General features: G+C 41.9%; 1 protein-coding gene across 1 annotated transcript in view; it reads right to left on the reverse strand.

Annotated features, from left to right (window-relative positions):
* The window catches only part of FRK (fyn related Src family tyrosine kinase), a 196,112-nt gene extending 184,865 nt beyond the window's left edge, over positions 1-11,247 (reverse strand). Inside the window, exon 1 of the mRNA XM_073627115.1 lies at positions 10,208-11,247. Coding sequence (XP_073483216.1) covers positions 10,208-10,605 — 398 coding nt within the window. The 5' untranslated portion in view covers positions 10,606-11,247. The remainder of the gene's footprint in view (positions 1-10,207) is intronic.
* Between the last annotated feature and the right edge of the window lie 11,778 nt (positions 11,248-23,025).

Below are 23,025 nucleotides of genomic sequence, written 5' to 3' on the forward strand. Positions count from 1 at the left end.
TGGGTATGGTTGGGTATGGCTGAGTATGGCTAAGTATGGCTGAGTATGGATGGGATGGCTGAGTACGGCTGAGTATGGCTGGGTACGGCTGATTATGGCTGGGTATGGCTGAGTATGGCTGAGTATGGCTGAGTATGGCTGAGTGTGGCTGAGTATGGGTAGGTATTGCTGAGAATGGCTGGGTATGGCTGAGTATTGCTGGGTATGGCTGAGTATTGCTGGGTATGGCTGAGTATGGATGGGGATGGATGGGGATGGATGGTATGGCTGAGCATGGATGGATGTATGGATGAGTATTGCTGAGTATGGATGGCTGAGCATGAATGGATGGATGAGTATTGCTGAGTATGGATGGCTGAGCATGGATGGATGGATGGATGGATGAGGCTGCAATGGGCACAGAGCAGCGCTGTGGGCACTACAGATCCAGCCCACAGCTCTGCTGCACCCAATCTCTCCCCTCTCCACTCACACTGTACCGATCGGTACAGAGAAGGGACCGAGGAACCGGATATGACGCTGGTTTGTTTACAAGGGATCACTTCATCATTTGATGGAGCGATCACGTGATAAACGGCCGGTGTCAGCGGCCATTTACCGTGACCCGTGATGCGCCGGGTCCTCAGGACCCAGCGGTCACGGATACTAACATGTGTGCGCCCCAGGACCCAGCAGTCACGGATACTCTCGTGAGCCTCGGGGGAGCGCAATTCTGGAAGGACGTCATAGTACGCCCTCCCAGAGTTATCGAGCCGTGTTGTAGTTGTCATTCAGCTATAGCGTAGTTGTTAACCACTTGCCGACCGCCGCACGCCAATGTACGTCCGATATCGTTGTTATGGCAGCAGCTAGATGCCATAACCCCAGTATCCCCATGTTCAGCCGGCGGTAGGCTACAAGATAAAAGTGGTCTCTGTGGCGGATTTGCTGCAAGATCACTTTTATCGGTGGCGGGAGAGGGCCCCCCATCCCGCCGTGATCCGGTGTCCTCCGCCGCTTACCGGAGCCATCGGCAGCAGCGGAGGCGATAGCGTCTGTCCCCTGGGCTGACATGGAGACGAGTGAGGGGAAGATGGCCCCCACCCGTCTCCATGACACTGCAGGGCGGAAGCGATGTCTAAACGTCACTTCCGCCCATAGCTCTTAAAAGGGACAATTTATTTATTTTAAATAACTTTTTTTTTTTATTGCATTTTAGTGTAAATATGAAATCTGAGGTCTTTTTGACCCCAGATGTCATATTTAAGAGGTGCTGTCATGCTTTTTTTCTATTACACGGGATGTTTACATTCCTTGTAATAGGAATAAAAGTGACACATTTTTTTTTAAACAGTGTAAAAATAAAGACTAAAAGGTAAAATAAATAAGAAAAAAAAAAAAAAAATTATATATATATGTATATATATATATATATATATATATATATATATATATATATATATATATATATATATATATATATATATTATATTTTAAACGCGCCCCGCTTTAAAGTGGTTAAAGTGATTGTAAAATCTCATTTTTTTTCTATTAAAATAACAAACATGTTATACTTACCTGCTCTGTGCAGTTGGTTTTGCACAGAGCAGCCCGGATCCTCCTCTTCTCTGGTCCCTGGCTGGAGCTCCTGGCCCCTCCTCCCTGTTGAGTGCTCCCACAGCAAGCAGCTTGCTATGGGGGCACCCAAGCCGAGCTGCAGCTCCGTGTATCCATTCAGACACAGAGCTGCAGCCCGGCCCTGTCCCCGTCCCCTCTCTCTCTTTCTCTCATAATTGGCTAAGTTTGGATGATAGCAGCAGGAGCCAATAGCACAGCTGCTTTGTGTCAGCCTAACAGGAGGGAGAGTATGGCCAAGGGACTCGTGGACATCGCTGGATAGAGATGGGGGCTCAAGTAAGTATTAGGGGAGCTGCTGCACACAGAAGGCTTTTTATCTTAATGCACAGAATGCATTCAGATAAAAAACCTTCTGCCTTTACAACTCCTTTAAGTACAGCAATAAATGTATTTTATTCTATTGGTGCACTTTTTTCTCCTGACCACTTAAAGAGGGGCGATCATTTGCTACAATGTGGTCTCTGCAAAAAACACCGATTTCTCTTTGGCAGTAAACAAAATATTCCTTGAAGATTCCAAAACACTCCTGGTCTATCAGAAAAGAATGCAGAAATTTTTCAGCAGAACCCTTGAGAGGGCATCTTTCTAAAATATCCCTAACCCCCTTAACTGGTTCATCTTTATCTGAAAAAGCAGCACATTTTTATTGCACTACTTTAATCACTTGGCCTCTGGAAGATTTACCCCCTTCATGACCACGCCTTTTTTGCGACCTGGCAATGCGTTATTTTAACTGACAATTGCCCAGTAATGCAACACGGTTATATCATTTTTTTCCCCACAAATAGAGCTTTCTTTTAGTAGTAGTAGATCACCATTGCCTTTTCATTTTTTGTGCTATAAACAAAAAAAGTCCAACAATTTTGAAAAAAAACCTATATTTTTTACTTTCTGCTATAAAACATCCAATAAAAAATTGAAAAGATCTAATTTCTTCATAAATGTTGGTCACTATGTATTCTGCTACATATTTTTGGTAAAAAAAAAAAAAAAAAAAAATCCCAATAAGCCTATATTGATTGATTTGTGCAAAAGTTATAGTCTTTATAAACTATGGTACTGTATATATACTGAAATGTATTATTTATTAATTTTTTTATACTAGTAATGGCAGTGATCAGCAACTCATAATGAGGTTGCAATATTTTGGCGGACACTGACACTTTTGATACTTTGTGGGAGCCAGTGACACACATACAGTGATCGGTCACTGTACTAATGAAACTGACTGGAAAGGGGTTAGACATCTAGGGTGATCAAAGGGTTAACTGTGTGCCCAGACAGTGTTTTTGTGTAAACTGTGTGCTGTTTTTACTGAGGGAAATGATTGATTTCATTCCCAGCTCGGCTGGGATGCAAAATCCACGACTACCCCCTTTCAGAACAGAGCTCTGCCTTGTGTCTCTGCCAGACGATTGGTGGGTGCCTGGCATCCATTGCCCGGCACCCGCAGATTGGCTTCTGCTGTAAATAATCACAGCAGAAGCAGCCCGCTGCCGGCACGCATGCAGTCCTTAAGTATTTAACTATATATCTTTTTCTTTTTTTTTTTGTTTTTCATTCAAGAGAATTCTTTTCATTTCTTGTCCTGTAGACACAACAGGAAGCGAGAGGAAAAATCTCCAAAAAAGGGAAAAATATTCTCATAGACATTTGCAGAAACAAAATTTCAAAATCCCCTCTATTCTCCCCCCTCTGTCCCTGTTCTCTGACAGTTTAAAATTCATAATTTAAACGAATATACTGTAAATCATCAATGAATTACAGAATTGTAAAAAGAAAGACAAAAAAAACCTTGAATTGAAAAAATTGATGGAATAAAAAAAAAAAAAAAAAAAAACATAAATACCAGGAGAAAATGAATATAATAAGAGTACACAGCATCATAAACTGTGCATAAGGCAAGTTATAAAAGACAATAATGATGATAGGTATAAGGAAATGGTTTTGAATTATCGCTGCGACTTTGTATCTTGCTGTGTACTCTTTCACCTTTTGGGCTATGGACTCATTCAGTATCTCTTGACAGCTATTCCTTCTACCGGATAGCCTGCACATGTACACCTTCCACACTCTCACCTGTATGTGGTTTAGCCAATTCCTCATGGATAAGCTTTATTCCCCACAGGAATTGTTGGTGCATTATATAGGTTCTCTGTATTTCAACCCCTGTTCTTGTATGTTTTCCAGTCCCGGTTACTACCATTACTTGTAATCCGACCAGATGTGCTACCGGCACAAAACTAAAAATTTACTAGTTTGCTGCAATCATGTAAGCCTACACAAAAATGGTAGAGTATCAATATAATATAAAAGTGGATTGAGCTAACTTCTGTGTATGATGCCACTGCTGAAATATGCAAAAATAGGATATCTATCCTATGTAGCGTGCTTTTCTGTATCAATTAATATTGTGTCAAAAATATACTGTCCACATAGTGTTACTAGTGATAAAATAATATTCCAAAGGGATGCACATAACAAGGACCCACGACAACTCAAATTTTATGCCATAGATAGAATTGAACAAAACTGGAGAAACTTGAATTTACGTAGAGAGGTATCACGTAATGAAACCTACTGGATATTTAAACTCAATACGATCAGACCTCAAGGGATGAGCGTGGAACTAATATAAATTGTTTCATAGAAGATTACTGACTCATTTATTATTTTTTATATATTTTTTTAATTTTTATTTATATTTTTATTTTTATTTTAAATTTCATCTTTATTTTTATTTTGTTATATTATTTTTTATATTTTTTTATTTTTTTATCTATTATTTTTTCTTTTTCTTTTTAATATTTTTTCTCTCTCTTTATATATTTTATCATTTTTTTATTTTTTCATTATTTAATTCATTGATCCGTGGCCTTCAGAGATTAGTTAGATCTAGAATAAATCTATTGGGTATTTTATTACATTTTACTTATAATATAAAAGATTTTTTTTGTTTGGAAAAGGTATAAATTTTTTTGAAAAAGGTATTTTAAACAAATATTTGGAGACATGTGAAAAGATCGATGAACTGATAATTGTTTTGATTTGTGTGAGGAGACAGTGAAGGAGGAGAAACAAACTGAGACACCGCTCTCCATATACACTGCTGGATTTGCTTGGTGCCGGCTCAAGGGCACCATAACATGTGAGTTTAACCATGTTTTTAACTTTTTTAATATAATGAAATTACATACTATACCATGATGGCTTTCCATATGTCTTTATGAGCACTGAACAGAGCAAGAGATACTAATACATTGCTTGGAAAGGCTGCTATTGGACCATCACAAACGGATTGGTTATCCTTAATGAACCAAAGGCGTTTATTCTGATTACATCTAGTAAGTGGCCATTGCATGAGGTGGTGGTGAAGTCACGATAAGTGGTGAATTAGGAGCACAATATACTGAAAAGGAACGTCATTGCACAGAAGTGATCACTCACTGAAGACATCCAGTGTACTGTGGTGTTTTTGCATATGTCAAGGACATTTATTTATATTTTTTTGCACTATGTAGTACATATGCATGTTGATATGTGATATTTTGTTAGTAATATTGGCACATTGCTTACTATTAATATTTTTTTTTTATATATATTTTGTAGCACTAGCACTTTAAATAGCTTTTGGTAGCACATAACATCATTGCACAGAAGTAATCACTCACTGAGGACATCTAGTGGGCTGTAGTGTTTATGCATATGTTGAGGACATTTTTTGCAGCATGTAGTAAACAATGGGGACGGAAAGTATTCAGACCCCCTTAAATTTTTCACTCTTTGTTATATTGCAGTCATTTGCTCAAATCATTTAAGTTAATTTTTTTTCCTCATTAATGTACACACAGCACCCCATATTGACAAAAAAAAAAAAAAAAAACACAGAATTTTGACATTTTTGCAGATTTATTAAAAAAGAAAAACTGAAATATCACATGGTCTTAAGTATTCAGACCATTTGCTGTGACAATCATATATTTAACTCAGGTGCTGTCCATTTCTTCTGATCATCCTTGAGATGATTCTCATCTCACCTTCAGTTGAGTCCAGCTGTGTTTGATTATACTGATTGGACTTGATTAGGAAAGCCACACACCTGTCTATATAAGACCTTACAGCTCACAGTGTATGTCAGAGCAAATGAGAATCATGAGGTCAAATGAACTGCCTGAAGAGCTCAGAGACAGAATTGTGGCAAGGCACAGATCTGGCCAGGGTTACAAAAAAATTTCTGCTGCACTTAAGGTTCCTAAGAGCACAGTGGCCTCCATAATCCTTAAATGGAAGGCGTTTGGGACAACCAGAACCCTTCCTAGAGCTGGCCGTCCGGCCAAACTGAGCTATCGGGGGAGAAGAGCCTTGGTGAGAGAGGTAAAGAAGAACCCAAAGATCAGTGTGGCTGAGCTCCAGAGATGCAGTCGGGAGATGGGAGAGAGTTGTAGAAAGTCAACCATCACTGCAGCCCTCCACCAGTTGGGGCAGAGTGGCCCAGTGGAAGCCTCTCCTCAGTGCAATACACATGGAAGCCCGCATGGAGTTTGCTAAAAAAAACACCTGAAGGACTCCAAGATGGTGACAAATAAAATTCTCTGGTCAGATGAGACCAAGATAGAACGTTTTGGCCTTAATTCTAAGCGGTATGTGTGGAGAAAACCAGGCACTGCTCAACTGTCAAATACAGTCCCAACAGTGAAGCATGGTGGTGGCAGCATCATGCTGTGGGGGTGTTTTTCAGCTGCAGGGACAAGACGACTGGTTGAAATCGAGGAAAAGATAAATGCGGCCAAGTACATATTCCCAAGGAGAGATATACTGGACGAAAACCTTCTCCAGAGTGCTCAGGACCTCAGACTGGGCCGAAGGTTTACCTTCCAACAAGACAATGACCCTAAGCACACAGCTAAAATAACGAAGGAGTGGCTTCACAACAACTCCGTGACTGTTCTTGAATGGCCCAGCCAGAGCCCTGACTTACACCCAATTGAGCATCTCTGGAGAGACCTAAAAATGGCTGTCCACCAACGTTTACCATCCAACCTGACAGAACTGGAGAGGATCTGCAAGGAGGAATGGCAGAGGATCCCCAAATCCAGGTGTGAAAAACTTGTTGCATCTTTCCCAAAAAGACGCATGGCTGTATTAGATCAAAAGGGTGCTTCTACTAAATACTGAGCAAAGGGTCTGAATACTTAGGACCATGTGATATTTCAGTTTTTCTTTTTTAAAATAAATCTGCAAAAATGTCAACAATTCTGTGTTTTTCTGTCAATATAGGGTGCTGTGTGTACATTAATGAGGAAAAAAAATGAACTTAAATGATTTTAGCAAATGGCTGCAATATAACAAAGAGAAAAATTTAAGGGGGTCTGAATAGTTTCCGTCCCCGCTGTATATGCATGGTGATATGTGATATTTGATGGTCACTAAGTAATATTGGCACATTGCACATTTAACACTTTGTCATATTATACTTTTTAGCACTTTAAACAGTTTTTGGTAGTTTTTTTGAATATTATTTTATCACTAGTAACACTAAGTGGACAGTATATTTTTGACACAATATTAATTGAATAAGAAAAGCACGCTACATAGGATAGATATCCTATTTTTGCATATTTCAGCAGTGATATCATGCACAGAAGTTAGCACAATCCACTTTTATATTATATTACTACCATTAGTTGCCTCCTTATTTCTGCTGATTGTCCTGTCTGCCATTTGTCTTGACCTTCATTTTTGTTACTGAATGACCATGGTTGCCAGATTACTATGACCCACAAAGTGCAACTGTCATCTGATTATATAGGAATGTATCAGTCCTGACTAGGGATGACCTAATCCAGATGGTTTACTTTGGGATAGAATTTTACTTACCAGATTCATTCCCATATTGTGCAGCATGTCCTCCAATAATACTTGAAACCAGCGGGATCTAACATGGCAGATAAACAGTAATAATGCCGCGTACACACGAGCGTAATTTCTGACAGAGAGTCCGATGGGAGCTTTTCATCGTATATTCCGACCGTGTGTATGCCTCATCTGACTTTTTCTGTCGAAAATTCAGACGGACTTAGAGAACATGTTCTATATTTTTCCAACGGAACAAATTACTATCGGAAAAAAACGCTCGTCTGTATGCTGTTCCGACGCACCAAAAACGATGCATGCTCTGAAGAAAGTACGAGATGGAAGCTATTGGCTACTGGATATTGAACTTTCATTTTCTAGTCCTGTCGTACGTGTTGTACGTCACCGCGTTCTGGACGGTCGGAATTTGGTGTGATCATGTGTATGCAAGAGAGCTTGTGGGGAATTTCGTCGGAACGCCGTCGGAAAAACCTTTAGAGTTTATTCCGACGGCAAAACCGGTCGTGTGTACAGGGCATAAGGCTGTAGGCACAGGAACATCTAAGCACACTAACATACCAAGAAGTGGTCTGCTTTATTTCAGGAGATTTTTAGGAAGCTGCTTAGGCACAACTAACGTTTCTAAATCTTCACCTTTTTTGAGTTCAGGTCCTCTTTTAGGTTGCTGGTACATATGTAATGAGAATATCTGACATCTCAGTGACCCATTAAGTACAATATTTCCTTATTAGAGCTATGATTTCATACAAGGGGTACCCTTATTAGACAAGTGATGTCAGTTAGGGAGATAATGCCTTTACTAAGTACCGCCTGGAAAATTGTTAGGGGGTGGCTACTACTCTGCCACATAGCCACCTTTCTGTGGAAGTTGCTAAGGCCCTAGTAATCTCTCGTTTCCAACCTCCCACTAGCAATGATCTGTTATTGGAGAACATTTCCTTTCTTTTGTTATATGTGACAAAATATACATTTTGATAATACCTGGCTGATTTCCAGCACCAGAAAACCAGTGTGGGTTTATGCTCATATTTGTGTGTGTGTGTGTGTGTGTGTGTGCGCATTGCTCACATGCTAATACTTCTAGGCAAAGAGACAATAGATGTACTATTTCAGTTCATCGTGCTCGCATTCGTGCATGCACTTGCACACATACACATAGGAATTAGCATGTGTACTTGGAGTCCAATGGCCTATTTAAACTGGCCTGTCACCATGAGCAGTTGCTGAATGGTCTTCAGCTTCTACCTGTATTTCTGTGACCTGATCCATTGAACCTGCTTACCTGTATATGACCGTTTTTTCCTGGATTTAGCCTTTGCTCTTGCATTAACCTTGTTCACGTGATCTCTCTGACCTCGGCCTGTTTACTGGACTCGTCTTTGACTGCTGTGTTCTGTGCTGTGTTGTTCCTGACCTTGGCCTGCTTCCTGAAGTTGCTCTCCCTGCTGCCTCAGTCCCTTGTTGCCCAGCTGCCGCTACTCTGGCACTTGTGCCACTATGTGCCCTCACTCTCTGTCTCCACCTTCAGGAGTGCTGGGCAGGTGGTGCAAGAGAGGCTTCCACAACATTACAGTTGTCACCAGGTACATGATACCTGCACTATAATTTTACCATCAGTTTTTAATTAAAATATATTAAAGCAGAAGTCTAGTAATGTAATCTGTTCAGACTCAATACCAAGTGATGCAAGTCATGCACCAGTGCTGTGAATGTTGTCAGTGCTACGTAAATTAGTTATAACAATAGTGGTATTGCTGTTGTTTATTAGGGGCAGTGAAAAATGAAGGTCCCATTAGGTAATTATTCCAAGGTACCCTATCCCATAGGGAATATGTTTTCTTGAAAATATTATGCTGGTATTAATATTACCACCCATTTTTCATCTCTAGAGGCATGTTACTGTACTAAGAGATAATAATATCTACTCAGCAGGGTGACTCAAAATTATCAGCGCTTATAATGTAATGCAATCTGGCACCTTCTCTCCTAGAGCATGTCTTCACATATAAAATACTATGTAAATGTTAAAAGTGTTTTGTTCAAAACATGCTTGAGGTGATTGTATTAGTGCGCTAGCAATAAAAACAATACTTTAATACGGTTTTAATTTGCAATAACAACCAAATTTCCATGGCAAGCTTTTGGGTTGTACCCCGTTCTTTGAAGTCCAAGCAGTACTGCTTTGAAGAAGGGGTACACCCTGAAAATGTAGATGTTAGTGCAAGTAAAACAGTATCATGTACAGTACAAAACAAAAATCACTTGCTCTGTGTTGGTGTAAAACAGGTGCTACATGATCATTTCTCATTGAATGCCCAGTTTTCAGCAAAAAACAAAAACAAAATGCCCAATCCACTCTACACCCATATGAATTTTCTAATATTACCAGCATTCAGCAAGATAGGGTCCAATTCACTCTGTACCCAGGAATGCCCTTTAAAATGGTCTCTATTATACATACAGATTGTAGAAAGAGAGGGCCGTATAAACAGTCCTCACCGAATGCCCAGTTTTTGGCAAAAGAAGGCTGAAACCAATGATAATTAGGACACCTTAATATCATGTCTAATATCTATACATAATGCAGAAAAAGGGGTGACAAATTCTAATTGAATTACACAACTCCACATTTTCATTTATACTTCATGATTTATCAAAGTAGATATGCAACCTACTAACTAATCAGAGCTGTTCGGTAATAAAATGGCAGACTTACGGCTTGGATTCGATGCTGGCGACAAGAGCAACGTAGTTGGCTGGGATGTAACCTTCTGATTTTCCACGAGCAACAAGGGCCCTAGCTTTCCACCAGCTTTCATGTGTAAAGTCCAGAATCTTCAATTGGTCCCCAGCTTTAAAGCTTAACTCCTCAGTTGTGACAGCGTTGTAGTCATATAAAGCCACATATAAGTCATTGTTATTTTGAGTATTTATAATTACATTTGGAGGTCCTACCGGATAGGCGAAAGATACACGTTGGTCGGTCTGATCCCCAACATGGTTATTCACAAAAACTGTGGGTTGATCTGGTTTATAATTATCTGCCTTTTCTATAAAGAAGCAAGGGCACGTTGTCAAGCAACAGCTGCAATTTTTCCTACAATAGTTTCCCATACTCAGGTTCAAGAGTCAGATCCTGTACTCCAAGTCCAGGTAAGTGAACAAATATTTCCTTACCACTATGGTCGTAGCTGTGTATTATGAAATAACATTGCTGATGTGAAATTTTCAGAATGATCCTAGGTGCTGTGGAAAAAAATAGATTGCAGGCAACTGGACAGAATATGTGATTTTGTAGGGTTAAAAACTAAGTTAGGAGCAAAAACAGATTATTCGCAGAAAGAAATGTAATACTTAGCGGGGTAACTGTAGTCCTGAATCAGCCAGCACTGTCTTTAAAATTTTTAAAGAATGACGAAAACACCTTGCTGAACATGGTATCTAGGTAAATCTGAACGCTGGAATATCTGCTCAGTTTACTTCCTGGTGAAGACAGGTTGTTTTTTTTTTTTTTTTTTCCTGGGTACCTCCCTTACTGCATAAATGTAATGTTAAGTTGCTTCCTGTAGATTTTACTGGTGAGAAGTAGTTAGCAACACCTCCACACAGCCTTGTCCTGGCTGCACCTAGTAATGAATTGAGTTTCGTAGAAAGGATTTTGCTGCAGGCACCTTGCCAATTACACTACACAATTCAAAATGCAATGACAAACAGTGTACACAAGCCAGTATCAGTTTTCACTGCAGGTGAAATCAGTAGTTGACCTGTCACACGAGGGCGGGATGAAAAGTGGGAAAATACAGGCTAAGAGAAAAATCCCTCCCAGTAATGTGATGTGACGTCTTTGAGTTATACTACAACTAGAGATTTCCTTTGTGCGAAAACCAGTAATTCCAAATACAGTTTTAGGTTCAACTCACAAAAGCAACAGGGCCTGTTATAAATATAGTTTTATATGAAATGCAATGAAAAAAATATTATCTATATATTTTTTTTTTAATCCTTTAATTTTTTTATTATGTTACTTATTTACAAAGGTGTAATACCCCCTTTTTGATTTACATGATTAAGGCTTAGCATTTTCTTTCATTAGTTTGCTGTTTCTAGATTTCAAACTCTTTGATTGCTTATTATGTCTTATTTTGGCAATAAAAGCAACTCTGAGGTAAAAAACAAAAATCAGAATTTTGCAAACAGCACTCAGGATTAGAAACCTATAGAAAAAACTTTCTTTCTTAAAGAGACCTTGTCGCCATACCAATAATTTCAACACCTTCTTTTCATAAGATATTTGCATTTAACATATTTTAGCCTCACTTGTATAGACATGCAAAATCCCTGAGACTGCTTCTGGGCACCGCCATCTTGAATGTGATGTCAGAAACCCCAGCAGATTCAGATTCTGTCACTCAGGTGACCCTCTAAGGCCCCTTTCACACGAGCGCCACCTGATGGACTCCACTTGCTCAGCGGAGAATCGATCCACTGTTCCCCGCTGAGCAGGCAGATGGCAGGTTCTGCTTTCCTCTATGGGGAAATCGGATGAGAACGAACCGCCTGTCCGGTTTCATCAAATCCTATCTTATCCAATCCGCCAGATGGATAGAAAATAGGACCACCATCCATCTGGATTTTGAGGACAGGATCAGATAGCGGCGGATGTCACTGCTGACATCTGCAAAAGCACTTTTCTCTGCTCAAAATTAAAGAGGAAGTAAACCCTGATGTGTTTTACTTCCTTCCTTTGCCCCTGCAAAGTAAAAGCATAGTGTGCTAGCATGCATCGCATGCTAGCACATTATGTGACACTTACCTTCAAACGACGCCCGCACTGTTCCTCCTACAGGCCGCAGCCATGTTCGCCCCTCTTCCTTCTGGGGCTTCAGACTCCGGCTCTGCGACTGGCCGGAGCCGTGTGACGTCACTCCCACGCATGTGCACAGGAGCCACCAGTCAAGGCACTCACTTGTGAAGAAACGGCTAGAAGGGCTGTTTCTTCACAGAGCATGCGCAGATGACATCATTGGCGCAAAATACAGTAAATGGCGCAAAACACAGTAAATATCTCTTAAATGGCGCACATTTAGGACATATTTACAGTACCTATAGGTAAGCCTTATTCTAGGCTTACCTATTGGTACAACTTCCACAGAGAGGTTTGCAACCTTTTCAACACTTCGTAGTTCTTCACTCAGCAAATGTGCAAACACTGTGCCCTTTACATGATGACAGAGCTTCATACAGTCCCTAATCCCCGCTCACCAATTACAGAGTCCCTAATCGCCCCTGCACTAGTCAGTGTCCCTGATCACAGCCACACCAGTCCCAGCATCCCTGATCACTGCCACACCAGTCATACTGTCACCATAGGGCATCATAAGGACTCATTCCCTTGTACAATGCTCTCTGAAGAGCAATCCATGTTCAGATCACTCTTCAGAGAGCATTTGACAGGGGGTGAGGAGGCACCTCCTCACCACCTGCATTAACTCCTTGGACCCCACACAAGCACCCCCATTAACTTGAATGGGTCACGATTGTCAGGGGTACATAATTTTTTCCACAGCTGAGAATCAAAGCATCACAGCTGCGATGTGCTAAAAGGGGACAAGGGTTGAGCTGCAGTTTTACCCCCCCCCCAACCTCCCATGTGACCAAGCCTTAAAGTGTTACTAAACCCACAACAGTAAAATCCGTCTGTATATGCAGCATAGCATGCTTGTTATACTCACTGTGGAACTTAAGGGGTTAATCCTCTGCATTGTGTAAAAAGGCTGTTTTTATCCTGTATGCATAGATCCTCCCTTCTGCACTGTCTATCTGGGGAAGGCCAGCTAACACAGTCAGGGTGGCCGACCTGCACATGCTCAGTTTTGTCTTTTATGCTGGAGAGAACATTTACTTGTTCTCAGAGCTAGCCAGGTCACATAATATTGACATCATACATGTGGGCGTGTATACAGACTGTAGTGGAAATCACCTCCTACCTGAACTCTCAGCACTGGATAAACTGTTTAGTTTATCATGTAACCGTGGTATACAGATCATCCAAAAAGGTATATAGTGGCAGTATTTTAATGTAAAAAGAAGAGTTATAAGCTGTGGGAACTGTGAGTGGGGCAGATGAACTATTTTCATATTACTGGTTTTAGTAATACTTTAGTGCAACCAGTCACAAGTGATCACCACAGCACTAATCACAGTGTTGCCAGACCAATGTAGCTAGAATCAGTGTTCCCGATTGCCACCAGACCAGTACAGCCAGCAAAATTTTTCCTGATCACTGCCATGCCAGTTCAAGTGTCACCAGACCAGTGTATGCCAACAACCGTGTTCATTAACACTACCACACTAGTGGAACTAACACCAGACCAATGTAAGCCAGCAATGATGTCCCCGATTGTCACCACACCAGTCACAGTGTCACCAAACCAGTGTAAGTCAGCAACAGTGTTTCTGAATTCTATCATACTAGTCCCCAGTGTCACCAGACTAGTGTAAGTCAGCAACAGTGTTCCTGATTGCTACCACACTAGTCTGCAGTGTCACCAGACCAGTTCAGCCAGCGACAGTCTTCCTGATCACCAACACACCAGTGCAATGTTACCTCTGGCTACTGCCTGTACTGGCCCTGAAACAAGCAATAAAAACTAGGCGCTCACAGTCCTGGTATATGACATAAACCAAAATTATTAATGTGGGGGATCACTAAGGGTAAAATAAGTGTCAGATAAGATTCAAATGAAGTAGCTGTATAAAGGACTGGGGAGATACACATGAAAACTGTAAACAAATAGTTCACAGAACTTGATAACAAATCTGTGGCAGTCCTATGGCCTAACTCTTAGAAAAAATTCAAATGAAATGGCTATAAACAGGACTGGAAAATCCACATGTATGAAATATACACAAATAGTTAACAGTACTTGGTTTTAAGATGAGGAGCTCTTGTGACAGTCTATGGGAATCTGAAACTGTGGTGGTGCTCAATTGGAGGGGCTGGGATGCCTGTGACAGATGGAATTTTGAACCCAAAGTCCAGATGGATGACAGAAGAGTGTGGATTTCACAGCTCAGAGCACATGGGACTGAAATAGGATCCAAGTAGATATGCAAAGAAAACAAAAATTGTCCAAGAGCAGGAATCAATAAAAACATAGTAACATGGTAGCGTGGCAAGTGGCATTCATCTGGTGGCAGGCAGCGTGGCAAGTGGCATTCATCTGGTGGCAGGCAGCGTGGCAAGTGGCATTCATCTGGTGGCAGGCAGCATGGCAAGTGGCATTCATCTGGTGGCAGGCAGCATGGCAAGTGGCATTCATCTGGTGGCAAGTGACATTCCTCAACTGGTGGCAGGCAGAGTGGCAAGTGACATTCCTTATCTGGTGGCAGGCAGCGTGGCAAGTGGCATTCATCTGGTGGCAGGCAGCGTGGCAAGCGACATTCCTCATATGGTGGCAGGGGATGTGGCAAGTGACATTCCTCATCTGGTAGCAGGGGACATGGCAAGTGACATTCTTCATCTGGTGGCAGGCAGCATGGCAAGTGACAAGCTGCATCTAGTGGCAGGTGACGTGGCAAGTGACGCACTCGGGGCTCCCACTGCATTATGGTGAGTTAAAATATTTGATTTTATATTACAATGTAATAATAGAAATAATGAGGTTCAATCATCCCGACGCCATAACAACCATGGTGCCATGATGATTAACGCGCCAACACCAGCTATTGCTCTGATATATTGTGCCCCCGGGCCCTGGCACAATTTTCTTTCACGCAGCCGGTCCCCAGTGCCAAAAAGGTTGGGGACCACTGTTATAAATAATACAGTATGCACTGATTTTGGCTATTTTAACCAAATAAATACAGCACATACATTTTTCCTATTTTTATGAAGAAAGCTTATTTATTTACAAAATGTATTCTTAGTTTTGTTATACATTTTTTTTTTTTTTTAATGCTAGGTCTTTCTCCCTTTATATAGCAAAAAAAACCCCAAAAAACTGTGGTGAATAAATATCACAAATCTGGTCCAAAAATTATATACAATTAATTAAGTATAGTACTCCATGAGTAAATGTCATTCAAAGTGTGACAGCGCTGAAATCTGAAAAATGGCCTGGGCAGGACGGGGGTGAAACAGTCTGGTCTTGAAATTGTTAAGCTGACTTGAATTTGGTTTATTTTGACACGTCTGTTTTACCAAGACATACTACCCCCTCAAGCCAAAAATTCAAAAGAATCCTCTCATATATGATGTCAGATTAAAGCAGACCTATGCTCAGTTAAATTTTATCTTCTAAAAGCTACTCTCCTGCGCTCGAGTGGTAAGCATAGGAGGCGTACAGTATATGTAATCTTTGTCAGCGCCAGTGGCCTTGCTGCCCCCTCAGGACAATGCATATCCTAATGGACTGAAAAACAACAAGAAAGGGACCACTGACCTTGTACATTACCAATATATATTTTTATTTTACAGTTTAAACACTATTCACTATTTTGGCTCTGATGAAGAGGGCTCTCCCTTGAAACGGTTCAGCCATCATGGACGTTGCCTGGTCTTCCCACACTATTGGTCGACTACAGCAGACCTGAAGGCAATAGTTTTCACTTGATCTAAACTTCTAGCAGTGTAGGACAAGTCAGGTGCGAATGATATAGCACTTACTGTAGGCAAAACAGTTACTTTTTATGCCAAGGCAACACTCACTTCATCATCCATTCAACAGCTGCAGATCTACAAGGAAGCTACCAAATAAGTGGAAGCAGAAGCTCTGACTGGCCGATTCTTCTGTCGCTAAATCTTGCCCATTGGTGATGCTATTAGTGCAATGCTGTGATTAAAGCATGAGTTGGAAGGATATGCCTCTAATGATGTGAACTCATGAGAGACACCTGTGAGACTAGAAGAAAGGGGGGAGACATTTTCCCATGTGCATGTTTATTCCCTGTTGGACAGCCTAATTCTATTACATAAATGTCACTGCATTTAGTTCAGATTTTGAAGACAAACAAGAAACATTTATTTATATTGGTCTATTAATAAAATCTGCATGTCAAATTTGCATTAGGAGACAGTAGTAAATGTGATAACAGGTGTGATACACACATTTGTGTCGAGCAATTTTTAACTCTTCTAGGACCGTTGAACACCCCAATAGTGTAAGCCGTACCTGATATACGTCAGAAAAGCCCACGTTCAAGTACAGTCCCAGAGGAAGTATACTAGTGGCTTTTCAAATTCTTGGGTTGATCAATATGTTCCTTTATCTGTAATTTATTTTAATATGTTTTATCGAATGTGTACACTATTTGTAGTCAGAGTCTTCACTTGGAAATGCGATAACCCTAACTTCCAAGACCTGAGGTGTGCCTTGGCCTAGCTGGTCAGTATGTCTAAAAGAGAGCAAACCCTGAATGAATATGTAAGAAAAGTAAATGAAATAATGAAAGTATGGGGGAAACGGGTGGGTGGGAACCCGAAAGTGAGCCGAAGGATCAGATAGAGGAGGAGGGATATATAGCCCTGACTCCTCCTAGAAATTCAGGCTAGCCTCCGGCCAGCCTTCTAACTTGCAGTCGGAGTCTTCACTTGGAAATTTGATAACCCTAACTACCAAGACCTGAGGTGTGCCTAAAAGAGGGCAAAAAGAGACACGAAGTAGGTGTGATGTGAAAGCTTGATGAAGGGCCGGCAACAACCATCAGTCCAGAAAATAGCGAATGCCCGGATGACTTCAGAATAGGGGTTTACGTATGTAACTGCTAAAACAGGAGGAACTCCAGTGCCCCATGTACTTGATGAAATAAGAAGGGACCCCCTTTTTTGGGACCTACAAAAGTTGCCTCCAATCCTAACGAATATCCAGAAAAAGGTTTTGGAATTGAGCCTAATCTGGCAAGTAAACCTGGACGCGAGAATGAACCGTTTGTAATGAGAGGATGCATAGGGAAAGGAAGAAAAGAGCTGACCAGAGGAATAATTGCAGAGAAGGACATATACTTTAATCTGACAGCGTTACTGTGGTGCAGTAATATTACCATGAACCCCTGGCTTGTCCATCTATTCTAATTATTGGGAAGTTGTAAGCGTAGTAAAAGGGAACTGCCTAAAGCACTAACAGGGATCTGCGCCAAGGGTAGGACAGGAAGTCTGAAACACCACGAAAACCTGTCCGGTAACCGGTAGCCGTGCCAAAAGAGAACATCCCTGACTTCTCTGAATATCCCTTAACATGACTAATGCCGCATACACACGAGCGGACTTTACGGCAGACTTTGCCCGGCGGACGGGATTTCGTCAGACAATTCGATCGTGTGTGGGCTCCAGCGGACTGTTTTCTCAAAAGTTGGACAGACTTAGATTTGAAACATGTTTTAAATCAATCCATTGAAATAGAGTCCGGTCGAAAAGTCCGCTCGTCTGTATGCTAGTTTGACGGACAAAAAGCCATACTAGGGCAGCTATTGGCTACTGGCTATGAACTTCCTTATTTTAGTCCGGTTGTACGTCATCACGTACGAATTCGACGGACTTTGGTGGATTGTGTGTAGGCAAGTCCGTTCATTCAGAAAGTCTGTTGTAAAGTACGTTGAAAAGTCCGCCGGGCAAAGTCTGCCGTATAGTCCGCTCGTGTGTATCCGGCGTTAGAGAGGGTGAGCTGCAAAAATGGACAGGATTGTCAGGAGTTTGTAGGGGCCTGAAATGCTGGTCACCTGATAGATACTTGATAGCATTGGCAGATGAGGCCAAATCGCAGAGACAATATGCAGCGAAAGCCAGAGACATGAACCTAAAAAACCTTCCAGCTCTTGGTTGAAGCCCTCAGAATATTCTGGATAAAGAACCATAGCCATATCAATCACCTGTGACCAGGATGTGCCTGATCCATGACCAACAGTGTGCAAGGAGGCTTGCCCACCAGTTCTACTTGATATAAAGTCAAGAAACTCCGGCTGCACCATTGTAATTCCTACTGATGAAACTGACCCAGGACGTGAAACTTGAAAGACAGGCCTAGCCATGTCCACCTGCATGAAGAACAAGACGAGAAAGGGCCCCAATATACCTTTATAGGCTGTGGCCAACCATCTGAAAAGAAAAATACAGTTGCTGCCAGTATTGGGCCAATAACAAACAATGCCGAAGTATGCGCAAACTTGCCAGAGGGCAGGACTGATAGGAAGTAGTTTGAATGCATTGTAATATCAGCTTGGATAGCCAAGAACCCCTGTCTAACTGCTGGACAGCCAGACCCACAGACAAATACTCCAACGAACGTTGTACCCAGGGAATGAGGAATTGAGGCTAGGAATATGTAGATGAAAGAGGCGCAGTCAAATCGCAAAACGACCGATATTGGTTAAAAATATAGCCATTGACCACCCCAATGGGCCTGACCCTCCATGCAGAAAGGTGGAGGAAGAATTGGACAAATCACAAACCCCTTGGAAACTTCTGGCCTACAGCAACTCACAGACAATAGAAGCATGACTGACAGCTGAAGCCCAGTAACTACATCCAAAAAATCTGACGGGAGAGAGATGAGGCCCATGTGAAAACCTATTGAAAATCCAAGTTGGGCTGATGACTGCCACTTGGCACACACAGGGGATTCCTGGTTGGTGAAATGCCTGCAGAAAAGTTGCATGTCAAAATTGCTCCCAGATGTCACCACCTGGAATTAAGCCACCACCTAATATAAGTATGGATCTAGCTCTACCGTCCTACCGGGGCTGACAGAACAGACAAAATCTACCGAATGCCAGAACGAATTCCTCCATGCCAAGTTTGTGGCTACGCCTGGGATCCTTGCTTTGAGCACCACCAAGACCTCCCCGCAAGCAAAGCTTTGATCTCCGGAATGTCCCAAGATGCTATTGGAAGAGAGGCCAGGTTAACATCTTGCCTACCAGAATGTCCTACCTGATATAGGCAGAGATGGAAAGGGCTGGGGACATTGAAGGTAACCCCCTAAAGGTGAAGGGGCTGCCACTGTAAAGAAATTCCAACATCACCTGAAGGTGTCCTGAGAAGAGCAGGAGTTGGGGGTGCAGCTGACACCTCAGCTCTAGTCGAGCGGGCTATGATCCCCTCCATCCTGTCTAGCAATTGTAGCATGGTGGACTGGTGGATGGAAGAGGTTGGGAATAATAAACTGAAGAGTACTGGCCCCCCTAGCTGAGGCCAGGAAAAGGGGTACCCCAGCGATGAAACTCAGCTATGAGTTTGGTATGGTCCGACCCCTTAAAGATGGGGTGCTACCATGCACTGAACCCCCATGCGGCGTTGGAGAGATGAATGCGAATTTGTCGTTTCTGAAATGTGCGACATGCCCTGATCTAAAGAAAACACAAACTAGAGAAAATGAGAACAGACAACTAGCCCATGAAACAACACCCCTTCGTAACTGACAAGTATGAGGATGTAGGTGCAGAAATGACAAGACCAACAGCGCGTGAATGTGAGCCTAATGACAACACCACCCTAGTGTATGCAGTAAGTGAGCCCGAGTAACCTGCAGCGCCAAAACAGGTAATTAAAAATGAACACTCGGGGCTGAGGTATCCACAGACCGTGGTGGGTAGTAGTAAAGGTGTAATGGTGAACGTGCATGTTTGACGTATGGTATACGGGCAAGAAGATTGTGGGATGACAATCAATTAAAAACTAAACCTCAGCCCCTATGGATCTGTAGACTTGACAGATCTTAGATGTGAGCACTAGCTAACAGAAATGCTACAAACAAAATGCTACGACAGGACATGCTATGAACGAAATGCTACGACAGGTGATGCTACGATGGAAACGCTACGAATGAAAAGCTATGAATAAAATGCTATGACAGGAAATGCTATGAATGAAAAGCTACGACAAAAAATGCTGCGAACAAAATGCTATGACAGAAAATGCTACGAATGAAATGCTAGGAACAAAAAGCTATGATCGAAATGCTGTGACAGGAAATGCTAGGAACAGCATGTGAATTAAATATAAACGTCCATAGAAAATGGTTAGGAAAACTGCAAACAACAAACAGTGCAATTTGCTAGAGGTCTTAAAGACCCGAATGACATAAAAAGAACATGCATATAATGCAATAACAATAACTCTTAATTTAAGGCTTTAAGTTATATCAACTAAAGTTCAACACTTTCTTCTTGAAATCACAGGTAGGACCCAGTAGCGTAGGCAAACAAGTTCATTCTCCAAAGTGTAAGAGCAGAATAAGTTCTGTGATAGGTCTGATGAAAGTCTTTACAGTCCCTTGTCTTGAAACCTTCACCTCCACCTTACATACTCTACCGTCATCACTAGGAACGCTCCTTACAATAAGTCCCATGGGCCATTCGATTCTTTCAGCTTGCTGGTCCTTAAGCAGAACAAGATCTCCAACTTGTATGTTAGGGTTCAACCATTGCCATTTCCTTGTCCTTGCAGAGTAGAAAGATACTCCATCTTCCAATGATTCCAGAAGCAGTTGGCGAGGTGTTGTACTAGCTTCCACTGGTCATAGCGCAGACTTCCTGCTTCAAAGTTTCCAGGTGGAACAGGAACAGACCCAAGCTTCTGGGTAAGAAGAGTAGCTGGGGTAAGGATAGTTGGGGTCTCTGGATCTTTGGACACTGGAACAAGTGGTCTTGAATTGATTATGGCAGATGCCTCTGCCAGGAAGGTGGTTAGAATCTCGTGGGTAAGTCTTGTGGAGTTAAAGTCCATAAGCATTGAGTCCAATATTTTACGTGTGATGCCTATCATTCTCTCCCATGAGCCACCCATGTGGGAAGAATGAGGAGGATTGAAAATCCATGTAGAGCCTTTCAGCTAAAAAGTCTTGGATTGGCCTCGACAGGCTCCAACAAAATTAGTTCCACAGTCAGATCTTAGTGTCTTGACTGGTCCTCTGATGGCTAGGAATCGTCTTAAAGCATTCATGCAAGTGAACAACACTGCCCATTGTTTGCTATTTGCTTGGCCACCTTGAGTTCTGCAGGCTGTTACCATCTATGGCCCAAAGACATCCAGACCAACATAAGTGAAAGGTGGGTCAGTACTTAACCTGTCAGCTGGCAAATCTGACATTTGCTGGTGTTTCCCTCTCAGTCTGCGGCACTGAACACAGCTGTGTAGTGTAGCTGTGATCTGTCTTTTTGCTCCTATAATCCAAAGGCCTTCAGCTCTTGGCATCTTCTGTGAAGTGTCTACCTTGGTGCTTAACCCCTTCATGGTAGTGCCTTATGAGCAAAGTGGTAATTTGATGGCGAGCAGGTATAATGAGAGCATTCTGTTATTGCTCACTCAACTCAGCCTTGTTTAAACGTCCACCAACCCTTAACATACCATCATTGTCAATGAATGGATTCAGGTTGGCAATTGGACTGTTTTTTGCATTGTCCCTTTTGTCACAGATACATTTAATTTCTGAGCCAAAGACACTCTGTTGTTCACTGCATATTATGATCAGTTCACCTTCAGCAATGTCTTTCGCAGAAAGAAGCTTTTGGCACACATGCCAACCTTGACAGTGAGCATCTGTGAGTTTTGTGTGGAAGCAATCTGCAATATGAACTAACCTTGCGGTGGTGCATACAAGTCTTCTCCACTTGGAGAAACGTTCAAAGCATTGACAGCCCAAGACGAGTCTTTGTTCAGTTCTGGTGATGAGGGTTTTAACTTCAGGACGAATCTCTGGCTCCTTGTCAGGTTCTAGAAGACTGAAGACATCAGCTGTGGTTTCTTCTGGATGATCCAGCAGGAATTCAGGACCTGTTAACCAAGAAGAATTTGCAAAGACACTTGCAGACACTGGCCTGGTGGCATGATCTGCATGTTTAATTTCAGATGGAACATAATGCCATTGTTCAGGTTTAGATGATTTCCTGATTCTCTCTACATGGTTGCTGACAGACATAGAAACGTTTAGTCTGGTTGTATATGTAGCCCAGAACAACTTTTCTGTCTGTGCAGAATCTGACGTCATCTATCTGAATGTCTAGCTCACGCAGTATGAAATCTGCTATTTCTACAGCTAGCACAGTCCCGCAAAGTTCAAGCTTGGGAATCGTGTGTTTAGGCTTAGGTGATAACTTAGCTTTCCCAAACAGAAACCCTGTGTGGGCTTGATTAGAAGAATCTCTTACCTTGAGGTAAGCGACAGCTGCTATGGCCTCAGTGGATGCATCTGAGAAGATGTGAAGCTCTTTCCTCTGACTTGTGGCAAGGGAGGCAGAAGTGTAGAAGCGTGGTATATGGATTCCATCTAAGGCATGTAGAGATTGTTTCCAGGACTCCCACTTTGAAAGCTGGTCTTTTGGTAGTGGAGCTGGTTCGGCGTGATCATTTTCATAAAGGCGATGAAATGGTCCTTCATTCCAGGCCTGTTCTTTAGTGTTTGTTGAAGTGAGTTGAATCTGAATAGAGCCTGTTCACGATTGGTTGGGGGTTTAACCCTTGCAGCACGAAGAGGTAATGGTGCAACCCAGCTGTTAGACTCATCCTGGAAGAACTCTTTGTCCATTATTTTGATGAGCTCT

The sequence above is a fragment of the Aquarana catesbeiana genome, linkage group LG04, assembly GCF_042186555.1.
Source record: "Aquarana catesbeiana isolate 2022-GZ linkage group LG04, ASM4218655v1, whole genome shotgun sequence".
NCBI lineage: Eukaryota > Metazoa > Chordata > Amphibia > Anura > Ranidae > Aquarana > Aquarana catesbeiana.